Raw genomic sequence first — 21540 nt, forward strand, 5'->3', positions numbered from 1 at the left:
TCCGCAGGACCTGCCAAACGGAAACCATAACCTCCAGAAAAAAAGACTGGGAAAACACACAGTAGACAGACAATAGAGAGACACATCCCCACTAGCCTATCTCAAAGAACCTTGCGAGAACTGAGAAGTCCTCGGACCATAAAGGAAAGGATCCCCCAATAAGTCAAAAAGTCGTAGTAATAGGACACATAGCCGAACAATCCTATAACGAAAAGAACAACAAGGGGGAACAAACACCCCTGGGGGGAATATTATAGTGCCGTTCACGGTCTGAACACCCGGAATTGGAAGGCAGGCACGCAAGTTTCAGGGTCCTGCAAGCGAATCAGCGCCATTAAAATATTAAAATCGAAAATGTCCCGCCATCTCCGGGGGAAACAATCCACCCTGCGCGGAGGGAACATTAACATCGGGGCCAAACTCAAAAGTAAAAGGAGTATGCGATTGGAAGGGCGCCTCCTGAGGAGCAGAGCCCCCAGAAACCGATGGCTCGGAAGGCCCAGGGTCTCCCGAGCCTGAGGTACCCGGCAAACTATCCAGGCACGAGAGGCAAAATTGGCATACTTGCGATAACAGGGCCAAATTACGGTCCTCATCCGAGGACGTCTCAGAATTACAATCCTCATCCGAGGATGACTCAGAATCGGATATAAAAATAGTCCTGGGATTGGAATCCTCCATGGCTTAAGACTGCACAAGATAAACAGAGATTGGGGAAAAAAGAGCGGCTGACACCTGACCCACAATGGCTGGGGGCACTCAGCACCTCCTATGACCAGACCTCAGCGGAGCAGACTCTTTCCTCCGTCGCCACTCAGTCAGGAATGCAGAAGGGGAAGAAGACCCACCCAAGCATAAAAACGCGCCTGGTCACCAGATGCCCCGCAAAATCCCAAAAAGCACCCACTAAAGGGCAGCAAAACTAGACCCACAGAAAAAGTTCAGCAAGTCTGAATAAAAAGGAAATGTATGCTTACCTGATAAATTGATTTCTTCTATGATACGACAAGTCCACGGATTCATCCTTTACTTGTGGGATATTATCCTCCTGCCAACAGGAAGTGGCAAAGAGCACCACAGCAGAGCTGTCTATATAGCTCCTCCCTTGACTCCACCCCCCAGTCATTCGACCCAAGGTATAGGAAGAAAAAGGAGAAACTTAAAGGTGCAGAGGTGACTGAAGTTTTAAACCAAAAAATATAATCTGTCTTAAATTGACAGGGCGGGCCGTGGACTTGTTGTATCTTAGAAGAAATCAATTTATCAGGTAAGCATAAATTTCCTTCTCTTCTATAAGATACGAAGAGTCCACGGAGCCATCCTTTACTTGTGGGATACAATACCAAAGCTACAGGACACGGATGAACGGGAGGGACAAGACAGATACCTAAACAGAAGTCACCACTGCTTGAAGAACTTTTCTCCCAAAAATAGCCTCCGAAGAAGCAAAAGTATCAAATTTGTAAAATTTGGAAAAGGTATGAAGGGAAGACCAAGTCGCAGCCTTACAAATCTGTTCAACAGAAGCATTGTTTTAAAAAGCCTGTGTGGAAGCCACCGCTCTAGTGGAATGAACTGTAATTCTTTCAGGAGGCTGCTGTCCAGCAGTCTCATATGCCAAATGGATGATGCTTTTCAGCCAAAAAGAAAGAGAGGTAGCCGTAGCTTTTTGACCTCTACGTTTTCCAGAATAGACAACAGAGAAGATGTTTGATGGAAATCTTTGGTCACTTGCAAGTAAAACTTCAAGGGACGAACCACGTCCAAATTATGTAACAGACGTTCCTTCTTAGAAGAAGGGTTAGGACACAGAGAAGGAACAACAATTTCCTGATTAATATTCTTATTTGAAACAACCTTTGGAAGGAATCCAGGTTTAGTACGCAAAACCACCTTATCAGAATGGAATATAAGATAAGGCGAGTCGCATTGTAATGCAGATAGCTCAGAAACTCTTCGAGCAGAAGAGATAGCTACTAAAAACAGAACTTTCCAAGATAGAAGCTTAATATCTATGGAATGCATGGGTTCAAACGGAACCCCTTGAAGAACTTTTAAAACTAAATTCAAGCTCCATGGCGGAGCAACAGGTTTAAACACAGGCTTAATTCAAAGCCTGACAAAACGACTGAACGTCTGGGACATTTGCCAGACACTTGTGTAGTAAGATTGACAAAGCAGAAATCTGTCCCTTTAAGGAACTAGCTGATAACCCCTTCTCCAATCCTTCATGGAGAAAGGACAAAATCCTAGGAATCCTGATCTTACTCCAGGAGTAGCCTTTGGATTTGCACCAATAAAGATATTTACGCCATATCTTATGATAAATTTTCCTAGTGACAGGCTTTCGAGCCTGAATCAAGGTATCAATGACCGACTCAGAGAATCCCCGCTTAGATAAAATCAAGCGTTTCAATCTCCAGGCAGTCAGCTGCAGAGAAACTAGATTTGGATGTTGGAACGGACCCTGAATGAGAAGGTCCTGTCTCAGTGGCAGTTTCCATGGTGGCAGAGATGACATTTCCACCAGATCTGCATACCAAGTCCTGCGTGGCCACACAGGCGCTATCAAGATTACCGAAGCCCTCTCCTGTTTGATTCTGGCAATCAGACGAGGAAGGAGAGGAAAAGGAGGAAACACATAAGCCAGGTTGAACGACCACGGTACTGCTAGAGCATCAATCAGTACTGCTTGAGGATCCCTTGATCTGGACCCGTAACAAGGAAGTTTGGCATTCTGAGATGCTATCAGATCCAATTCTGGTGTGCAAGAAACAATTGTGCAAACACCTCTGGATGGAGCTCCCACTCCCCTGGATGAAAAGTCTGACGACTCAGAAAATCCGCTTCCCAGTTCTCCACTCCTGGAATATAGATTGCTGATAGATGGCAAGAGTGAGTCTCTGCCCATCTAATTATTTTGGAAACCTCTATCATCGCTACAGAACTCTTTGTTCCCCCTTGATAATTGATATATGCTACAGTCGTGATATTGTCCGACTGGAATCTTATGAATTTGGCCGAAGCCAGCTGAGACCACGCCTGAAGCGCGTTGAATATCATTCTCAGTTCTAGAATATTTATTGGAAGTAGGGCCTCCTCCTGAGTCCACACACCCTGAGCCTTCAGGGAATTCCAGACTGCACCCCAGCCCAAGAGGCTGGCGTCCGTCGTCACTATGACCCATGCTGGCCTGCGGAAACACATTCCCTGGGACAGATGATCCTGTGACAACCACCAAAGAAGAAAGTCTCTTGATCCAGATTTATCTGAGGAGATAAATTTGCATAATCCCCATTCCACTGTCTGAGCATGCACAGTTGCAGTGGTCTGAGATGCAAGCGAGCAAACGGAACTATGTCCATTGCCGCTACCATTAGTCCGATTACCTCCATACACTGAGCCACTGACGGCCGAGGAATGAAATGAAGAGCTCGGCAAGTGGTTAAGATCTTTGATTTTCTGACCTTCGTCAGAAAAATTTTCATGTCTACCGAGTCTATCAGAGTTCCTAGGAACGGAACTCTTGTTAGAGGAACAAGTGAACTCTTTTTTATGTTCACCTTACACCTGTGAGATCTTAGAAAAGCCAACACGATGTCAGTGTGAGATTTGGCTAGATGGTAAGTTGACGCCTGAATCAAAATATCGTCCAGATAGGGCACCACTGCTATGCCCCGCGGCCTTAGAACCGCCAGAAGGGACCCTAGCACCTTTGTGAAAATTCTGGGAGCTGTGGCCAACCCGAAAGGAAGGGCCACAAACTGGTAATGTTTGTCCAGGAAGGCGAACCTGAGGAACTGGTGATGATCTTTGTGGATAGGAATGTGAAGATACGCATCCTTCAAATCCATGGTGGTCATATATTGACCCTCCTGGATCATTGGTAAAATTGTCCGAATGGTCTCTATCTTGAAGGATGGGACTCTAAGAAATTTGTTTAGAGTTTTGAAGAAAATAAAAACTAACATTTTATCACCTCTTTCACTTTACCCTTCCTATTACTTAGAGTAGGCAAAGAGAATGACTGGGGGGTGGAGTCAAGGGAGGAGCTATATAGACAGCTCTGCTGTGGTGCTCTTTGCCACTTCCTGTTGGCAGGAGGATAATATCACACAAGGATGAATCCGTGGACTCGTCGTATCTTATAGAAGAAATAGGCATAACCCGAAAGTATAGTTCTGTGTGTGTAAACCACAACCGAAAGAACAAGCCAATATGTGCCACATAGGCATATGTCTTGGCCGCAGAGCTCCTATGCACATACACAAGCAGGTTGAATCACATAAGAAACATGATAAACAAAAAGCCCTTCACCGTTCACTAATCCACCCTAAGGAGGAATTATCCCATGATTCCCAGATCGGAGCAGAAGGTGCCTCAGCGAGGCCCATACTTAACTGTCATAATAATCACATTACAGATAACGGAATAAAATGAAACGATCTTACCAGAATCTAGGCCGTGGAACAGGAACATGGCCCTTCAAGTGTGACGAATAGTAGCATTGCCTCCGTCATGGACTTGAGAAGACAGCATGTAGCAAAACGAAGTTCAGCAATGCCAAGTGCTGAAACAGAGCTGTGAATAGTCAGGATGGTGTCGCAGGGGAAGCTCCCACTGCATCTCCGGACTCTCAATTTCGCCCAGGCCCTCCACGAGAGACTGAAAGGACTACTTAAAACTCCGGTCCCATGTCGAAAGGTAGCACCCCCATAAGAGACATATGAAAAAGAAATAAAAGTAAAATAATTTTAAAAGAAAACTTCTGACATATCTCTGCCAACCTCCTGGGACGAAAGGCAAAGAATGACTGGGGGATAGGGGAAGTGGGAAGAGTATTTATGCCTTTGCCTCCTCCTGGTGGCCAGGTTCTTATTTCCCTTAAAGGGACAGTATACACTAATTTTCATATAACTGCATGTAATAGACACTACTATAAAGAATAAGATGCACAGATACTGATATAAAAATCCAGTATAAAACTGTTTGAAAACTTACTTAGAAGCTGTCAGTTTGGCTCTGTTGAAAAGGCAGCTGGAAAGCCCACTGCAAGTGGCAAATAAGACACCCCCCCCTCCCCCTTCTTTTACATATGAAAAGACCCTTTCCACAAACAGGAGCAAGCTGGAGAAGGTAGCTAACAGTATTCACATAAAACTTTGGGGCTTGGTTAGGAGTCTGAAAATCAGAACAATGTTATTTAAAAATAAGCAAAACTATACATTTATTTAAAAAAAAAACTTTATGGGCTTTATAAATAGATCATCTACAAAACATTTATGCAAAGAAAAATTGAGTGTATAATGTCCCTTTAAGTAATAAATGCGGCTGTGGACTCTTTCCCATTAGGAAGAAAAACGCTTTAAGATTTTATTTTTTATTTATTTGAGACCAGCCTATAACAACATGGTCTTTAGGAAATGTGTGCCTGAGAAAAGCCATATTAAGTTGCTACCCATATGTTATGAATAGTTTCAGGTACAGCATCCATAAAAGATGAGAGAACAGGGTTTTGGTTAAAATGATATTCTTCTAAATGAGAAAAAAACCTGACATTTTTAATGGAGGCACTAACTTTCTCTGTATCTTACTTAATGTTATCTAATGTACAAATAATTAAACAACCAATGTTATACTAATTCAAATCTTCCCCAAAATTACACTAGAATCCAGGCAGTATGGGGTATAGTCTGGATGGTAAGAAACATTGCTTTCGCAACTTGGTTCAATTTGGGCAGTTTCGTTTTTTCTAAAAAGTAACCAGGACATAGAGGACAAAGGGATTGGTCTCAATTCTAGATCATCCCATAGAGATACAGTATGTGTCGAAAGACATTTTTTTAAAAGAAACATGAATGGATTTTCAGCCTTCCAATATTACTTAATATGTTTATTTCTTAACCCTTTGAGTGCTAAACTGGATTTATTTATTTTTTCAGTTTTTTACTATTTAAAAAAAATAAATTGACTTTTTCCCCCTAGATCCCCATGACTTATACCATTGGAAAGGTTACCTTTCCAACGGTGGGTCTTGGGGGTCTGTAGCTGCTTATATGCCTGAGATACAGGCTTCTAAGCAGCATGCCCCCTTTCCCTATACTTTGTATTGTAAATTTTAAATAAAGTTGCGCAGTGACGTCATCACGTCATTGTGCATGACGTCACCGCACGTAACGGGAAGCCCCGGTGTTGCCTGTCACTATACAGGCCTGATCGCCAATGTGGGAGTCGGAAAGAGCCCCCAGATTGCAAAAAAGGTGGTTGAGTGCTAGCGACGGCTCTGAGCCGTCGTTAGCACTACAGGGACATTAAACCCCAAATTTTTCTTTTGTGATTCAGGTAGAGGATACAATTTTAAACAACTTTTCAATTTACTTCTATTATCTAACTGGCTTCATTCTTCAGATATCCTTTGTTGAAGAAATATCAATGCCCATGGGTCAGCCAATCACACAAAACATCTATGTGCAGCCACCAATCAGCAGCTACTGCGCTTATCATTTCAGCAAAGGATATCAAGAGAATGAAGCATATTAGATCATAGAAGTAAATTAGAAAGTTGTTTGAATTTGCATGCTCTATCTGAATCATAAAAGAAAAAATATGTCTTCCATGTCCCTTTAAGTAAATAGCACCAACAATTTTCTTTATCTTCTTACCTTGCCTACACTCTGCATCAGAAGATAAGATAGAGGGGCTTTCACTAGATGTGCTGTAGGCATCACTGTGTGAAGTTCTGGGTACTCTAGCTGTCTCTAAAAAAACACAAAAACAGTAAATATTATAAATCACTTTAAACCAATAAAAGCATTGATATATATATATTGCTATTTAGTAAAAGTTTACATATCATAATCTTTAGTGCAAATGTAGTCTATTATGAACAAATCTATTCAAAAGTATTAAAGGAGCAATGAACATATAGCATTTGACAATTATACACCTTGTAATTTTTCTACATTCTTCTAACAGATTAATATATTAGGCATCTGAATGTTATTAGAACAGATTAAAACGTTGACTATTGAAAAACTAGTGCAGAAAACTCCACCCACCAAATCCGGACTCAATTCAGTTGTCACTGTAATTCGGTTAATAAAAATCTCCAATTTTTGGAATCAGCAGAAATAATAAGATAACAGACTCCAGATGAGATACAGATTTGTGGCAAGCTTATGTTTGTAAAGCCTGCCATGTGTTCTTCCATCTTTCAGGACAGGAACATCTACAATTTTCAGACTTAAAATGGACAGTACACTGTAAAATTGTTTTTCCATTAATGTATTTTCAATGACTTGTTATACCAGCTGCAGACAGAGTATAAAATATTTGAAAAATTGCATTTTCAGTTGTATTTGTGTATATTAGCTGGTTTTGTGCTTTTAAACCACAGCCTAATTCAATGGGTTGAACTTAAAGGTATAGTCTAGTCAAAATTAAACTTTCATGATTCAGATAGAGCAGGCAATTTTAAGCAACTTTCTAATTTACACCTATTATCAATTTTTTTTTCGTTCTCTAATATCTTTATTTTAAAAAGCTTGAATGTAAAGCTTAAAAGCCGGACCATTTTTAGTTCAGCACCTGGGTAGTTCTTGCTAATTGGATGGTTACATTTAGAAACCAATTAGCAAGCGCTACTCATGTGCTAAACCAAAAATGGGCGTTCTCCTTACAGAGCTCCTCAGACAGCCCACGGCTGAACGCTATTTGCTAAGAGGTGACGTTTCCACCTCTTAGAAAATAGCCGTGCGTTCTAACTGGCACCAAGCCGGATAGATAGCACGCTATTGGCTAAGAGGTGAAAACGTTGCCTGTCAGCAAAATAGCGTTCTGACGTGGGCTGCCTGAGGAGCTCAGTGCGGAGAACGCTTCCAACACAAAAAGGAGCTTTCTGCATGAAGTATTTTATACTTCATGACAAAGTCCATTTTATTTGTTCCAATTGTAAATCATAGCATTTCACAAAGCTAGGATTTACAATCATTTTAACTATCCTGCACCCCACTGGGAGTGTAATTTATTCTGCTGGCTGTGTTTACTTAGGCTTATCAATAGCCTAGACTTCAGTATCAACTTTTTCAGTATATGTTTAAATGCTTAAAGAGGAGTAAAGGAGCTACTTATAAACAATTTAATACACTCCAGGTAAAATAGATCATTGGGAACAATTTAAAGGGAGAAAAATTTGGGTGAACTGTCCATTTAAGTTACAAGAAAAGGGAGCAAAATGGATAATGAAAGTATACTGCAAAGTTGTTTTACTGTGCATATCACATCATAATACAGCTTATATGCAAACTAAAGGTAGTTTATATAATGTTTAATACTTTTGCACTCATACCAACAGAAAGGTAGTAGAGTTATCTAACCAGAAAGGTAATAGTTGTTGTTTAAAAAAAATATACACTAGAATTTGCATTTTAGAACACAAAAACCAAATCAAAGATGTAGGCAGAGAAGATTGTGTTTTAATGGGAGGGGAAAATGGTAATTTCTAATAATTTTATTTTATATATATATAAATATATTTCATTTTTTTAATGAAAAAAAGTCTGGATTTTGGAATTCAGGGTGTTGTACCAATACTTTGAAAATTACATAGGGAATATTTTTTGGGGGGTAAACGTGGATTCAGTTTGACATCTGCCCTAATCATTTCTACTATATATAATAACAGAACAATGGGAAATGTATTTTACATGTTGGATTAAATATGATCTATAAAAAATCATTCTCTGTCTGGGGATTATGTATTTAAAGCAAGTGAGAACAACTTTACCACTGTATCTACTATTACGATGCCAATAAATAAAACTAGGTGTATGTAGCAGAGAACAGAACACTTGCTTCTCTTAACTCCACCAAGACCAAACACTATCAAAGTGACGGATCTATCAAGCAACTGGATGAGCCAGGTAGAGGGTGGTAGACACAGCTAATTAAGGCCTAGATTTAGAGTTCGGCGGTAGCCGTCAAAACCAGCGTTAGAGGCTCCTAACGCTGGTTTTGGGCGCCCGCTGGTATTTGGAGTCAGTGATTAAAGGGTCTAACGCTCACTTTACAGCCGCGACTTTTCCATACCGCAGATCCCCCTACGCCATTTGCGTAGCCTATCTTTTCAATGGGATCTTCCTAACGCCGGTATTTAGAGTCGTTTCTGCAGTGAGCGTTAGAGCTCTAACGACAAGATTCCAGCCGCCTGAAAATAGCAGGAGTTAAGAGCTTTCTGGCTAACGCCGGTTTATAAAGCTCTTAACTACTGTACCCTAAAGTACACTAACACCCATAAACTACCTATGTACCCCTAAACCGAGGTCCCCCCACATCGCCGCCACTCGATTAAAAATTTTAACCCCTAATCTTCCGACCGCCACCTACGTTATACTTATGTACCCCTAATCTGCTGCCCCTAACCCCGCCGACCCCTATATTACATTTATTAACCCCTAATCTGCCCCCCACAACATCGCCGCCAGCTACTTAAAATAATTAACCCCTAATCTTCCGACCGCAAAGCGCCGCCACCTACGTTATCCCTATGTACCCCTAATCTGCTACCCCTAACACCGCCGACCCCTATATTATATTTATTATCCCCTAATCTGCCCCCCTCAACGTCGCCGACACCTGCCTACACTTATTAACCCCTAATCTGCCGAGCGGACCGCACCGCTACTATAATAAAGTTATTAACCCCTAACCCGCCTCACTAACCCTATCATAAATAGTATTAACCCCTAATCTGCCCTCCCTAACATCGCCGACACCTAACTTCAATTATTAACCCCTAATCTTCCGATCGGAGCTCACCGCTATTCTAATAAATGTATTAACCCCTAAAGCTAAGTCTAACCCTAACACTAACACCCCCCTAACTTAAATATAATTTTAATCTAACGAAATAAATTAACTCTTATTAAATAAATTAATCCTATTTAAAGCTAAATACTTACCTGTAAAATAAATCCTAATATAGCTACAATATAAATTATAATTATATTATAGCTATTTTAGGATTAATATTTATTTTACAGGCAACTTGGTATTTATTTTAACTAGGTACAATAGCTATTAAATAGTTAAGAACTATTTAATAGTTACCTAGTTAAAATAATAACAAATTTACCTGTAAAATAAATCCTAACCTAAGATATAATTAAACCTAACACTACCCTATCAATAAAATAATTAAATAAACTACCTACAATTACCTACAATTAACCTAACACTACACTATCAATAAATTAAATAAACACAATTGCTACAAATAAATACAATTAAATAAACTAGCTAAAGTACAAAAAATAAAAAAGAACTAAGTTACAGAAAATAAAAAAATATTTACAAACATAAGAAAAATATTACAACAATTTTAAACTAATTACACCTACTCTAAGCCCCCTAATAAAATAACAAAGCCCCCCAAAATAAATAATTCCCTACCCTATTCTAAATTTAAAAAGTTACAAGCTCTTTTACCTTACCAGCCCTGAACAGGGCCCTTTGCGGGGCATGCCCCAAGAAGTTCAGCTCTTTTGCCTGTAAAAGAAAACATACAATACCCCCCCCCCAACATTACAACCCACCACCCACATACCCCTAATCTAACCCAAACCACCCTTAAATAAACCTAACACTAAGCCCCTGAAGATCTTCCTACCTTGTCTTCACCATCCAGGTATCACCGATCCGTCCTGGCTCCAAGATCGCGATCCATAATCCGGTGCTGAAGAGGTCCAGAAGAGGCTCCAAAGTCTTCATCCTATCCGGCAAGAAGAGGACATCCGGACCGGCAAACATCTTCTCCAAGCCGCATCTTCTATCTTCTTCCATCCGGTGCGGAGCGGGTCCATCTTGAAGCAGGCGACGCGGATCCATCCTCTTCTTCCGATGTCTCCCGACTAATGACGGTTCCTTTAAGGGACGTCATCCAAGATGGCGTCCCTCGAATTCCGATTGGCTGATAGGATTCTATCAGCCAATCGGAATTAAGGTAGGAATTTTCTGATTGGCTGATGGAATCAGCCAATCAGAATCTAGTTCAATCCGATTGGCCGATCCAATCAGCCAATCAGATTGAGCTCGCATTCTATTGGCTGATCGGAACAGCCAATAGAATGCGAGCTCAATCTGATTGGCTGATTGGATCAGCCAATCGGATTGAACTTGATTCTGATTGGCTGATTCCATCAGCCAATCAGAAAATTCCTACCTTAATTCCGATTGGCTGATAGAATCCTATCAGCCAATCGGAATTCGAGGGACGCCATCTTGGATGACGTCCCTTAAAGGAACCGTCATTCGTCGGGAGACATCGGAAGAAGAGGATGGATCCGCGTCGCCTGCTTCAAGATGGACCCGCTCCGCACCGGATGGAAGAAGATCGAAGATGCCGCTTGGAGAAGATGTTTGCCGGTCCGGATGTCCTCTTCTTGCCGGATAGGAGGAAGACTTTGGACCCTCTTCTGGACTTCTTCAGTGGATGTCTAGCCCCCGCTTGGGTTGGATGAAGATATCGGAGCCAGGACGGATCGGTGAACCTGGTATGGTGAAGACAAGGTAGGAAGATCTTCAGGGGCTTAGTGTTAGGTTTATTTAAGGGTAGTTTGGGTTAGATTAGGGGTATGTGGGTGGTGGGTTGTAATGTTGGGGGGGGGGGTATTGTATGTTTTCTTTTACAGGCAAAAGAGCTGAACTTCTTGGGGCATGCCCCGCAAAGGGCCCTGTTCAGGGCTGGTAAGGTAAAAGAGCTTGTAACTTTTTAAATTTAGAATAGGGTAGGGAATTATTTATTTTGGGGGGCTTTGTTATTTTATTAGGGGGCTTAGAGTAGGTGTAATTAGTTTAAAATTGTTGTAATATTTTTCTTATGTTTGTAAATATTTTTTTATTTTCTGTAACTTAGTTCTTTTTTATTTTTTGTACTTTAGCTAGTTTATTTAATTGTATTTATTTGTAGCAATTGTATTTAATTTATTTATTGATAGTGTAGTGTTAGGTTAATTGTAGGTAATTGTAGGTAGTTTATTTAATTATTTTATTGATAGGGTAGTGTTAGGTTTAATTATATCTTAGGTTAGGATTTATTTTACAGGTAATTTTGTATTTATTTTAACTAGGTAACTATTAAATAGGTATTAACTATTTAATAGCTATTGTACCTGGTTAAAATAAATACCAAGTTGCCTGTAAAATAAATATTAATCCTAAAATAGCTAAAATATAATTATAATTTATATTGTAGCTATATTAGGGTTTATTTTACAGGTAAGTATTTAGCTTTAAATAGGATTAATTTATTTAATAAGAGTTAATTTATTTCGTTATATGTAAATTATATTTAAGTTAGGGGGGTGTTAGTGTTAGGGTTAGACTTAGCTTTAGGGGTTAATACATTTATTAGAATAGCGGTGAGCTCCGATCGGAAGATTAGGGGTTAATAATTGAAGGTAGGTGTTGGCGATGTTAGGGAGGGCAGATTAGGGGTTAATACTATTTATGATAGGGTTAGTGAGACGGATTAGGGGTTAATAACTTTATTATAGTAGCGCTCAGGTCCGCTCGGCAGATTAGGGGTTAATAAGTGTAGGCAGGTGTCGGCGACGTTGTGGGGGGCAGATTAGGGGTTAATAAATATAACATAGGGGTCGGCGATGTTAGGGCAGCAGATTAGGGGTACATAGGGATAACGTAGGTTGCGGCGGTTTACGGAGCGGAAGATTAGGGGTTAAAACTGTAATGCAGGGGTCAGCGATAGCGGGGGCGGCAGATTAGGGGTTAATAAGTGTAAGGTTAGGGGTGTTTAGACTTGGGGTTCATGTTAGGGTGTTAGGTGCAGACGTAGGAAGTGTTTCCCCATAGGAAACAATGGGGCTGCGTTAGGAGCTGAACGCTGCTTTTTTGCAGGTGTTAGGTTTTTTTTCAGCTCAAACAGTCCCATTGTTTCCTATGGGAGAATCGTGCACGAGCACGTTTTTGAGGCTGGCCGCGTCCGTAAGCAACTCTGGTATCGAGAGTTGCATTTGCGGTAAAAATGCCCTACGCTCCTTTTTTGGAGCCTAACGCAGCATTTGTTTTAACTCTCGATACCAGAGTTAAATTTATGGTGCGGCCAGAAAAAAGCCCGCGGAGCGTTAACAGCCCTTTTACCGCCGAACTCTAAATCTAGGCCTAAGGCTTTAGGAGACATTACAAGTGCCTCAAGGTGCAAAAAGAGGTTTGATCTAATAATAATGAGTACAACCTTTTAACACTTGAAAACAGTTTGTTTCTGTAAAACAACTGGTATGTCTATTTTCCCCCTCCAAGGCTAACTCTAGTTGTATCAAAGCAAATTTCCAGCAATGATCATTAAATTGAAACACTAAATACATTTAATGTACTTCCCTCTAATTATGGTTGCTGCCATTATGGAACCCAAGTTTTACTGCAGGTACCTGAAGGAGAGTTGTTGATCAGCTCTGGAATACAGTGAAAACTAGATTTCAACATGGCAGCACCCATGTCTATAAAGAGGTAGTGAATAATCTCAGTATTATGCTTATAAAATGTATTTAGTGTTTAATGTCCCTTTAAATAAAATATATCAAAGTGAAATCCCAGCTGCTGTTATGCTATTGTTTGTAACCAAACGCCCTTACCATATGACTTTTATAAAAATAAAAAAAATAATATATGTATTTATTCAACTACAGTTTAAATAATCAAACACTGCTAGGTGAAAGGACTAGCAAAATATACAAGAGCTCCATATATGAAAACATAAGACATAACTTCCAGAATAAAAAGTGTTTTTTTTCTTTCATTTTCTAGTACTAAAATGTATTATTATAAATAAGTCTATAAGCATGAACTTGTAAGTTCATTTACTATTAGATACCGTATTCTCCGAATGTCACACTATCGTAAACAACATTTTATATATTTTTTAAATCAGATTCTGATATTTAAAATTAGTGTCATTATAGTCATAAAATGTGTTAGAATAGGGCTCGACAAACCCAGGAATCTGGGAGCCACTGGCTCCTAGAATTTTATCCCTTGGCTCCAAAGTTTTTGGGTTATTCTCCATGTATCTATATAGAGATACCACTGTCTGGCTCCTAAAAGTGTGCCTGGCTCCTAAATATTTTTTACTGGCTCCTATATTTTAAACAGATTTGTTGACCCCAGTGTTAGAACATATTATTTTAAAACTAGTGACCCTGAACCTCTATGTTAAACAGTTGGGTTGTGGAATTAGTACAGCAGGTCCCAAGCAGTACTTCTATTATGCATTTAACTCCTTTGTGTGGGTTAAACACAAACAGGTCCATGGTCGCTAGTCTTAAAATTACATGTTCTAACAAATTAAAAGCATGTGATTTTTCCACTATAATAGATCTTTAACCCCTTAAGGACTGGGAATTTCGTAGAAAAAAAAATTGCCCAAAATACTGTAGAATTTTTAGCATTTTTAGTATCACCCCATTTTTAAACAGAAACAGAGCCTTGTTTTTTGTTTTGTTGATTTACCTGTTAAAATCGTTTTTTTGTAGACAACCCAAGGTTGGTATATTCATGCCACCGTTCATATATAGAGCATACACATTTAGAAAACGTTTTAAATGTACTTCTATTATCAAGTATACCTTTGTTCTCTTGGCATCCTTTGTTAAATACATACCTAGGTAAGCCCAGGGTCAGCAATGCACTACTGGGAGGTAGCTGGTGATTGGTGGCTACAAGCATATGTCTTTTTTTTTATTGGCTCACCAGATATGTTAAGCTAGGTCCAAATAGTGAATTTATGCTCTGGAGCATACTTATGACTTTAACCCATTTGCAGTGGTTGAAAACATAAGTGAAATAGTAAACACATTAGTACATTTTCTTTTTGAACTATTAAATCCCTGGTATTGCAATGACAATTGTACAGCAACAGAAACCAACCCACAGACAGCAGTTTTTTTTCTCAACAGAACCTGTTAGCAAAAAATTAGCTTATTGCTACTTCAGAGAAAAACTGGCTAGGGTACCTAAACCACTCATTTATTATGATAAAAATGAGGGAGGGAAACCCTCTTAAAGGGAAAGTAAAGTCAAAATTAAACTTTCCAGACAGGGCATGCAATTTTAAACAACTTTCCAATTTACTTTATGATCAAATCAAATTTGCTTTTTTCTCTTGGTATTTTTAGTTGAAAGCTAAACCTAGGCAGGTTCATATGCTAATTTCTAAGCACTTGAAGGCCGCCTCTTATCTAAATGCATTTGACAGTGTATCCCAGGTAGAGGGCATTAGTTCATGTGTGCCATAAAGATAACATTGTGCTCATGCCCGTAGAGTTAGTTATGAGAAGTCACGGATTGGCTAAAATGCAAAGCCTGTCAAAAGAACTTAAATAGGGGGGGCAGTCTGCAAAGGCTTAGATACAAGGTAATCACATAGTTAAAAGTATATTAATATAACTGTGTTGGTTATGCAAAATTTTGAAATGGGTAATAAAGGGATTATCTGTCTTTTTAAACAACAATAATTCTGGAGTAGACTGTCCCTTTAAAGGGACAGTCTACAACAAAATTGTTATTGTTTAAAAAGGATAGCTAACACCTTTACTACCCGTTCCTCAGCTTTGCACAATCAATATTGTTATATTAACATACTTTATAACATTTAAATCTCACAATTTCTGCCCGTTTCTAATCCACTACAGACAGCCTCTTATCACTTGTTTTTTATATTTTCTTTTCACAACAGGAGACTGCTAGTTCATGTGAGCCATATAGATAACATTGTGCTCAAGTCCGTTGAGTTATTTACGAGTCAGCGCAACAGCACTAATTGGCTAAAATGCAAGTCAATAGATAATAAATAAAATGTCATGTGATCAGGTGGCTATCAGAAGATGCTTAGATACAAGGTAATCACAGAGGTAAAAAGTATATTAATATAACCGTGTTGGTTATGCACAACGGAGAATGGGTAATAAAGGGATGATCTATATTTTAAGTAAAATGTGCTTTGCATTTCATTATTCTATATAATTTATTTACTTAATAAAAGTTTTTACATATCTAAATGAAAGGGAAGACAAATATTCTTATGTTCTGAGCAAAAAAATAAATAAAAAATATTTCCATTATTTCAGTCTGGTTTACAAACTATGCTACACAACACCAAACAATTCAAATGAAAATTAATTAGGATGTAATACAGGAGCCAACATGTATTAATATACATTCTATGATGAGTAAAACACATTGTTAAATCTACAAAATGTGATACACTATACACCATTGCAACATCATTTCATATCCCTATGACATTTTCCTGAGATTTTATTTTCTGGTGTCTTGCAAAACCAAGACTGAAGTTTACCACAGGCAGAATAAACTCTCACAAAAACAATAATTATCAGAGTAACCATATACAAGATTGGGCAAGCAGTATAGTAGTCAGCTCATTTGTCTGTAGTTAAAAGGTTATATAAATCACAATTTAACCTCAATATGTGATCTCAACAACCTGTGGCCAATTAACCCTTTTACTGAGAGAGGGGCATGCAGCAAACTGAAGCTCAGCTGACAGAAAAAACTTATACCCTAAGGAAATCATTTATATATGGCACCAATTGTACTTAACCCCGAGAATACATTATTTCCCCCTGTACAACTTAAATTTAGGCATGTAACTGCCACATTTGAAAGATCCCCAACTGTCCCGATTTTCGCGGGGCAGTCACGATTTTAGGGGTCTGTCCCGGGTTTCTTGCCATTTGTCCCGCATTGCCCCATGTATTTAAAAAAATATATATATTTAAAAAAAAAAAAAAATTATATTGGGCCCATAATCAGAAGCAGCTGGCTTTTCTCTCCCTGGGTTAGATACCTGTTAGATTGGTGTGTGGGTTAATCATGAGTAAGAAGGCTGTATACCCTCTGACCTCTAACCTCTGGTGACATCTAATGGTGACCTCTAACCTCTGGTAGTGACAACGTCTAACCCCTGGTGATAATATTAGCATGCCTTCAGTTTTATATGATGAGCAGTGCTAACACCAGGGTAACGTACAGTGGCAGTCTCAGACTGCCAGCTAATGTACTTGCCAACCCCAGGACCCCATACAATGAATTACAGATACCCAAATATGATGTAGTGTGTGTGTGTGTGTGTATCTGTATGTATAAGTGTAAGCTATGTAGTGTGTATGTGTATCTGTATATATAAGTATAAGCTATGTAGTGTGTGTGTATCTGTATGTATAAGTGTGTGTAAATCTGCATGTATAAGTGTATGATATGTAGTGTGTGTGTATCTGCATGTATAAGTGTAAGCTATGCAGTGTGTGTGTGCATCTGTATGTATAAGTGTATGCTGTGTAGTGTGTGTATCTGCATGTATAAGTATAAGCTATGTAGTGTGTGTGCATGTGTGTGTGTGTATCTGTATGTATAAGTGTGTGTGTGTGTATCTGCATGTATAAGTATAAGCTATGTAGTGTGTGTGCGTGTGTGTGTGTGTATCTGTATGTATAAGTGTGTGTGTGTATCTGCATGTACAAGTGTATGCTGTGTAATGTGTGTGTATCTGCATGTGTAAGTATACACTATGTAGTGTGTGTGTAACTGTATGCATAAGTGTGTGTGTAAATCTGCATGTATAAGTATGATCTGTATTGTATCTGTGTGTGTGTGTGTGTCTGCATGTATAAGTGTAAGCTATGTAATGTGTGTATCTGCATGTATAAGTGTATGCTATGTAGTGTGTGTGTCTGCATGTATAAATGTAAGCTATGTAGTGTGTGTGTGTCTGCATGTATAAATGTAAGCTATGTAGTGTGTGTGTGTGTATGTATAAGTGTGTGTATGTATAAGTGTGTGTATCTGCATGTATAAGTATACACTATGTAGTGTGTGTATCTGCATGTATAAGTGTATGCTATGTAGTGTGTGTGTCTGCATGTATAAATGTAAGCTATGTAGTGTGTGTGTGTCTGCATGTATAAATGTAAGCTATGTAGTGTGTGTGTGTCTGCATGTATAAATGTAAGCTATGTAGTGTGTGTGTGTGTGTGTATGTATAAGTGTGTGTATCTGCATGTATAAGTATACACTATGTAGTGTGTGTATCTGCATGTATAAGTGTATGCTATGTAGTGTGTGTGTCTCTGCATGTATAAATGTAAGCTATGTAGTGTGTGTGTGTGTGTGTATATGTGTATCTGACTTTGAATCTGAGGCAAGTGAACTAAGGCGAAGATTCAAAGAAAGGGGCTATCCAGGTAGATGCCTAAAAAAAGCTTATCAGAGAGCGAAATCTCTAGATAGATCATCTTTGTTGATTAATCAACATAAAACGAAAAATACACCAACAGCAGAATTGCAACCTGTGAGAATAATTGGCACTTTTGATGATAAAAACACCACCATTAGGAATATCTTCCAGAGACACTGGCATGTGCTCCAGGAAGATCTCTTAGAGGTGATTACTGAGAAGCCAGTGATAACCCATAGAAGTTCAAATAATCTGAAAGATATCTTGACTAATAGCCACTATTCACAAGAAAAAAACAGAATTTATGCTTACCTGATAAATTACTTTCTCTTACTGTGTATTCAGTCCACGGATTCATCCTTACTTGTGGGATATTCTCAATCCCTACAGGAAGTGGCAAAGAGAGCACACAGCAAAGCTGTCCATATAGCTCCCCTCAGGCTCCGCCTCCCCAGTCATTCGACCGACGGTTAGGAGAAAAAGGAGAACCATAGGGTGCAGTGGTGACTGTAGTTATTAAAAATTAAATTTGAACCTGACTTAAATGTCAGGGCGGGCCGTGGACTGAATACACCGTAAGAGAAAGTAATTTATCAGGTAAGCATAAATTCTGTTTTCTCTTACATGGTGTATTCAGTCCACGGATTCATCCTTACTTGTGGGATACCAATACCAAAGCAATAGGACACGGATGAAGGGAGGGAACAAGTCAGGTAACCTAAACGGAAGGCACCACTGCTTGCAAAACCTTTCTCCAAAAAATAGCCTCCGAAGAAGCAAAAGTATCGAATTTGTAAAATATGGCAAATGTATGCAGTGAAGACCAAGTCGCTGTCGTACAAATCTGTTCAACAGAAGCCTCATTCTTGAAAGCCCATGTGGAAGCCACAGCTCTAGTGGAATGAGCTGTAATTCGTTCAGGAGGCTGCAGTCCCGCAGTCTCATAAGCCAAACGGATGATGCTTTTCAGCCAAAAGGAAAGAGAGGTAGCAGTCGCTTTCTGACCTCTCCTCTTACCAGAATAGACAACAAACAAGGATGATGTTTGTCTGAAATCTTTAGTTGCTTTAAAATAGAATTTTAAAGCACGAACTACGTCAAGATTGTGTAAAAGTCGTTCCTTCTTAGAAACTGGATTAGGACACAGAGAAGGAACAATGATTTCCTGGTTAATATTCTTATTAGAAACCACTTTTGCAAGGAACCCAGGTTTGGTGCGCCAAGCAACCTTATCTGCATGGAACACCAGATAGGGTGAATTACACTGCAAAGCAGACAATTCAGAAGCTCTTCGAGCAGAAGAAATGGCTACTAAAAAACAAAAAACTTTCCAAGATAAAAACTTAATATCTATGGAATGCAAAGGTTCAAACGGAACCCCTTGAAGAACTGAAAGAACTAAATTTAGACTCCATGGAGGAGCCACAGGCTTGTAAACAGGCTTGATTCTGACTAGGGCCTGTGCAAACACCTGAACGTCTGGTACAGCAGCCAGACGCTTATGTAACAGAACAGACAGAGCAGATATCTGTCCCTTTAAGGAACTAGCTGACAGACCCTTCTCCAATCCTTCTTGGAGAAAAGACAATATCCTTGGAATCCTAATCTTACTCCACGAGTAACCCTTGGATTCACACCAACAAAGATATTTCCGCCATATCTTATGGTAAATTTTCCTGGTGACAGGCTTTCTGGCCTGTATCAGAGTGTCTATAACTGATTCAGAGAAACCACGCTTAGCTATAAATATAACACCACATACTCTTTACCACCCCCGTGGAGATGCTACTTGTTAGAGCGGCAAAGAGAATGACTGGGGGGGTGGAACCTGAGGGGAGCTATATGGACAGCTTTGCTGTGTGCTCTCTTTGCCACTTCCTGTAGGGATTGAGAATATCCCACAAGTAAGGATGAATCCGTGGACTGAATACACCAAGTAAGAGAAACCAAGAACTTGGTTACAAAAAACCAAAGGTTTCTATAAATGTGGTCGGTGTCAGGCATGTAAAAATATGGCCCCTACAAAAATCTTCACACATCCAAAAACAGATAAAAAATATACAATTTCTGACTTCTTAAACTGCAGATCACGATGTGTGATTTATGTTGCTATGTGCAACTGTCCTCGGATATATGTAGGCGAAACCTCTAGAGAGCTACGTACTAGAGTATTAGAACATATAAGCAACATTACATGGAATCGTAGTGTGCCTATAGCCCAACATATGAATACTGTACATCAAGGACAAAAATGAGATTTCTTTTCTTTGCAATTGAGCAACTAAAACTTAGAGGAAGAAGGGGTGACATTACTAAAATGCTTCTGCAAAAAGAATGCGGATGGATTCACGAACTGCAGTCAGCTGCACCCAAAGGCCTAAATGAGGCCATTTCCTATAAATGCTTCCTCTAAACTGTTCCTTTTACCTGTTGACAGGTATCCTGACCTGTGTCTGAGTGACAAATGATGGACATTATAATGCTTTAAAAATATATGACACTTAAGATACGATTAAACCCCCGAGTATAGGTAAAAAGTGGATAAAAGCGCCCCTTGTTTGTACGAGACTTTTGGGATAAATATTAAAGTGATTTCCCTTTAAGAGAATAAAGAAATACATATACAGTGGGGCAAAAAAGTATTTAGTCAGCCACCAATTGTGCTGACTTAAGAAGATGAGAGAGGCCTGTCATTTTCATCATAGGTATACCTCAACTATGAGAGACAAAATGTGGAAACAAATCCAGACAATCACATTGTCTGATTTGGAAAGAATTTATTTGCATATTATGCCCCCTCCCCTCGCCAGGTGACGCAAAATGAAGAAAAATAGTTTTTACACTTATTAAGTCAGTGTATGTAATATATATGTATATATATATATTTTTTGGCCTTTGGATTTTGTTCTCGATGGGGGAAGGAGGGAAGAATGTGTGACTGAGTGTGGCCATCATAATAAGCTCAGCCTCAGTGTGAAGACTTGGAGAAGGAACGGAAGGAAGGAGCCTGTAAGTAAGTGAGTCAATCAGTCAAGTGACAATGACTGACAATACACTGACTGACTTAAAGGCTTGGCACTGGCACACCAGAGTGCTGCCTTTCTGCCCTGCAATATGTGGACCGGGTGACTGTGTATAAATCCCAAATCTGGTCCACATATTATGATGATCCCCTTGTCTCCTGGCTGGCTGTTTTCGGATAAACATGAAAAATCACTTTATTGCAAGTAAAAATTTACAGGGACTGAGGGATTAACTTCCTCATTGTTTCATCTATT

The 21540-nt window shown here is 39.3% G+C and overlaps 1 protein-coding gene across 2 annotated transcripts in view; it reads right to left on the reverse strand.

Moving 5' to 3' along the window:
- The window catches only part of PTPN13 (protein tyrosine phosphatase non-receptor type 13), a 565956-nt gene that overhangs the window by 254154 nt on the left and 290262 nt on the right, over positions 1-21540 (reverse strand). For both annotated transcript variants that reach the window (XM_053703380.1, XM_053703379.1), the window contains exon 8: positions 6663-6758. In XM_053703380.1, coding sequence (XP_053559355.1) covers positions 6663-6758 — 96 coding nt within the window. The remainder of the gene's footprint in view (positions 1-6662; positions 6759-21540) is intronic.

The sequence above is a fragment of the Bombina bombina genome, chromosome 2 (assembly GCF_027579735.1).
Source record: "Bombina bombina isolate aBomBom1 chromosome 2, aBomBom1.pri, whole genome shotgun sequence".
Lineage (NCBI taxonomy): Eukaryota > Metazoa > Chordata > Amphibia > Anura > Bombinatoridae > Bombina > Bombina bombina.